Below are 3172 nucleotides of genomic sequence, written 5' to 3' on the forward strand. Positions count from 1 at the left end.
TTCAAAAACATCCAACCCTTTCGGCAGGGGCCCCTTCCATCTTGGGCCAAAACTTCACACACACCAGTGTTGTTGTGGGAAAAAAAAAAAAAAAAGCACACGACTATGTGGAGGAACAAAGTAATGAATGTTTGTTTTTGTGGTAATAATTTATGATAATTGCATGGTAATAATGTGGTTTTAAATGCTTAAATCGCCCGGAGCGTATGAACACCACTCGACACATAAGCAACGGTGTGAACGGAGCGGATATTCTGCTGCTGCAGCGTCTATGTGCTCAAGAAAAGAAATATGGATTCAGGTGTTTCTCATAGAGCCACTCCCCAAAAAAACATCCCATAGACGCAGCATGCAGGGAGTGTGATCCCGTGGGTATATTAAAGTTTACTACACCTTTGGACACGTCAAGATTAGCACCTTTGACACCCTGTCGGTGCCAACCTTGTGACACTTTTACCACAGTTCTACTCTGTTATCAATAACACACCATGGAATGCAAAGCTATCAAAATCTCCTTGGGGCAGAAGACAAAACGATGGTGGACTTTAGACCTGACATAGGTGAGACTTTGCTTAGAACTTCCTCCATTTTTATGTTGACCTGCTGCTCACCAGCGTGCTGATAACTCCTCATACCAAAGGCTCATTTATCCAAGAATCCGACCCCAATGTGTGCATTTGTGTCTTGGCTGTGTGATAATCAGTACAACATGACCTTTACATAAGAACGCCTGCATGCAAATGGAACACATGTTTCATCATTGCAAAAAAATGAGCGGCAAAGAGAAAAGCATGAGACTGTTTACTTCACCAATCAGACACATGTCACTGATGAGTGACTAAATGAGCTGTCACACACTCTGAAAAACAACACAACAGAATATTACAGCAGATCCTCTAATGTGGGTCCTGCATTCTGTTTAATAGATAGATGCATTTTTGCTCATGGTGTCTGGATCGTGGGTGGAGGAACTGGTTTTCCCTTTTTTTTTTTTTCTTGATGGGCTCCAATTCCTCAAACATGCTGCCTTTGAGGAAGGCATCGCTAACCAAAGAGGCTTAAGGCTCCTCTGAAGCAATTCCAAAGGATTTCCCCACTTGACAACAACAGCACAGTGTTTACGGCACTGCCAAAATACAAAACAAGCATGACCTCCAACATTTCTCCCCAGCCTCTACAATCCACACTTGTCACCAGACTGTCACACTGCAATGCTTTCAACTCAGGCTTGATCTATTGTTACCTAGAAGAAGAAAAAAAAAAAAGGAGCCTCAGATCAATGCAAAGGCTGATACCAACATTTGTTCCCCACTGAGAGCTCTGGCAAAGAAGCGTTACAATTCTCCTTTTTTTTGTCACAGTGAAACAAAAGTACAAAAACTGACTCACTTCAGGAAAACGTCAGTCACCGTGAACACCTTAAAAATATATATATAAATAAATAAATAAAAAAGTTTGTGCAAGGCTTCGAGGAAGTTCGTGAAGTCGGACACGAGCCTGATGAGAGTAGCCTCGTGCTGAAGCTGCGTTAAGGTGAAGCGTTGCAAAGTGCGCGCACACACACACACACACACACACACAAACACACACACAGAAAACACTTAAATAAGAATTTCGCAGGCATTTCCAAGCGGGCTGCCTCGCTATAAATAGCCGGTGGACGGAGCGGTACTCACCCGTGTGGTCAGACCGCAGTTATTCTTGTGGTGACAGTCCTGTTGCTCCAGACGGGAGCTCGTGCAGTAGTATTTCTGCTTCACGAGCCAGTCGTCGATGCCCTTCCTGGCCAAGCAGGCGTTCACCACGAAGCTGTCCCCTGAAAACACAAACCAGCACAAAACTACGTCTCATGCGCTCATGTTTTCCATCTTCAAATAAGACTCCGCAGGCTGGAAACTGCTCACTTTAACTATGTCCAACAAACACACACACACACACACACACACACAGCACCAACGAGAGGAAACAAATAAGTGCGCTTACCTTCGGGACTCTCCCTCGGTTTACAAATAGCGGCTTGAGAAACAAAACACAAGAAAGATGTGTTACTCGAAAGTATCACAGCAACTACGAGCTGTGATTTTTCTCTCTCTCTCTCTCTCTCAGGAATAAGAAGCCTTACCATGTTTCGAGTGCAGTTTACCCATTTCTATGCATCGAGTTGGAGTTGAAAAACCATCAGATGAATATAATCCAAAGATTTTATTTTCCGGCCGTGCTGGTGGTTTTGCCTTTTTTTTTTAAAAGAAAAAAAAAAGAGGTTGCGATATCCAGACAGAGGAGCGTCCGTGGAGACAGAGAGCAGACTGCGCTCAGTGCAGGACCGTACGACTGGGAGCCAAGCGAGGCTTTGATCCGGAGCGCAGCGACGTCAAGACGGACACAGACAGCAGACTTGTGCGTTTCCGGTTGTCGCCTTCAAAATAAAAGCACACAAATGCCGAAGCCTAAAATGAGAAGAATAACGACAGCGTTTACACCATGACAGACAAGACGTACCTTTGAAGCCAGACTATGTCAAGAGAGAGCAAACTTGATTTTGCCTTCCATTCAACTGGTCAGAATCGACTCTCCTGCAACCCATTTCTGATATATTTTATTATGAAAAGTAAAATGCTTCCAAATGCAAGTGACTTTTTCTGTCTGACTTGACGCAGCTCCTTTCAGCTTTCTTCACTGTAAATCAATTTAAGTTCATTCAGCTTTGAAATGCAAGTTCCCCCTGCTGCCCTGAAACACGTGAGTTAAGTGCACTTGAGGTGATTCATTGCTTAAAAGGAATCTTGTGAGCTGTGAAAGTGTGAAACTAGTCGTTCAAATAACTGAACTTCAGAAATCAAGTTCACGACTCTTAAGATATTATGTTGAATCAACTAGTAACATAAACAGCGGTTACAAAAAGAGTTGCTTTGCTTTTACAAAAGTTTAAAGACTTTCTTCTGCTTTTAAAAGTAAAAAACTTAAACCTGCAGACAACCTGTGAGGCTGCTTACAGGTCGGAAAAGTCTACAAGTGTAGGGACTGAATTCAATACTGGCCTTTGTGATGATTACAGTTGTTTGAAAAATAAAATAAAACACAACTAATTTATCATGTATTTAAGAAAATCAACAATATGTAACAATGCAGCCTGGGAAGTCTAGTCGTATGCCAGTTTTGTGTCTTATCAAAC

At 42.6% G+C, this 3172-nt stretch overlaps 1 protein-coding gene across 1 annotated transcript in view; it reads right to left on the minus strand.

Annotated features, from left to right (window-relative positions):
- Positions 1–2265, minus strand: part of nkd1 (NKD inhibitor of WNT signaling pathway 1) — a 31552-nt gene extending 29287 nt beyond the window's left edge. Inside the window, exons 1-3 of the mRNA XM_008293404.1 lie at positions 2123–2265; positions 1984–2016; positions 1677–1816 (exon numbers count right to left, since the gene is read on the minus strand). Coding sequence (XP_008291626.1) covers positions 1677–1816; positions 1984–2016; positions 2123–2147 — 198 coding nt within the window. The 5' untranslated portion in view covers positions 2148–2265. The remainder of the gene's footprint in view (positions 1–1676; positions 1817–1983; positions 2017–2122) is intronic.
- Between the last annotated feature and the right edge of the window lie 907 nt (positions 2266–3172).

The sequence above is a fragment of the Stegastes partitus genome, unplaced genomic scaffold (genome assembly GCF_000690725.1).
Source record: "Stegastes partitus isolate 25-593 unplaced genomic scaffold, Stegastes_partitus-1.0.2 Scaffold884, whole genome shotgun sequence".
NCBI lineage: Eukaryota > Metazoa > Chordata > Actinopteri > Pomacentridae > Stegastes > Stegastes partitus.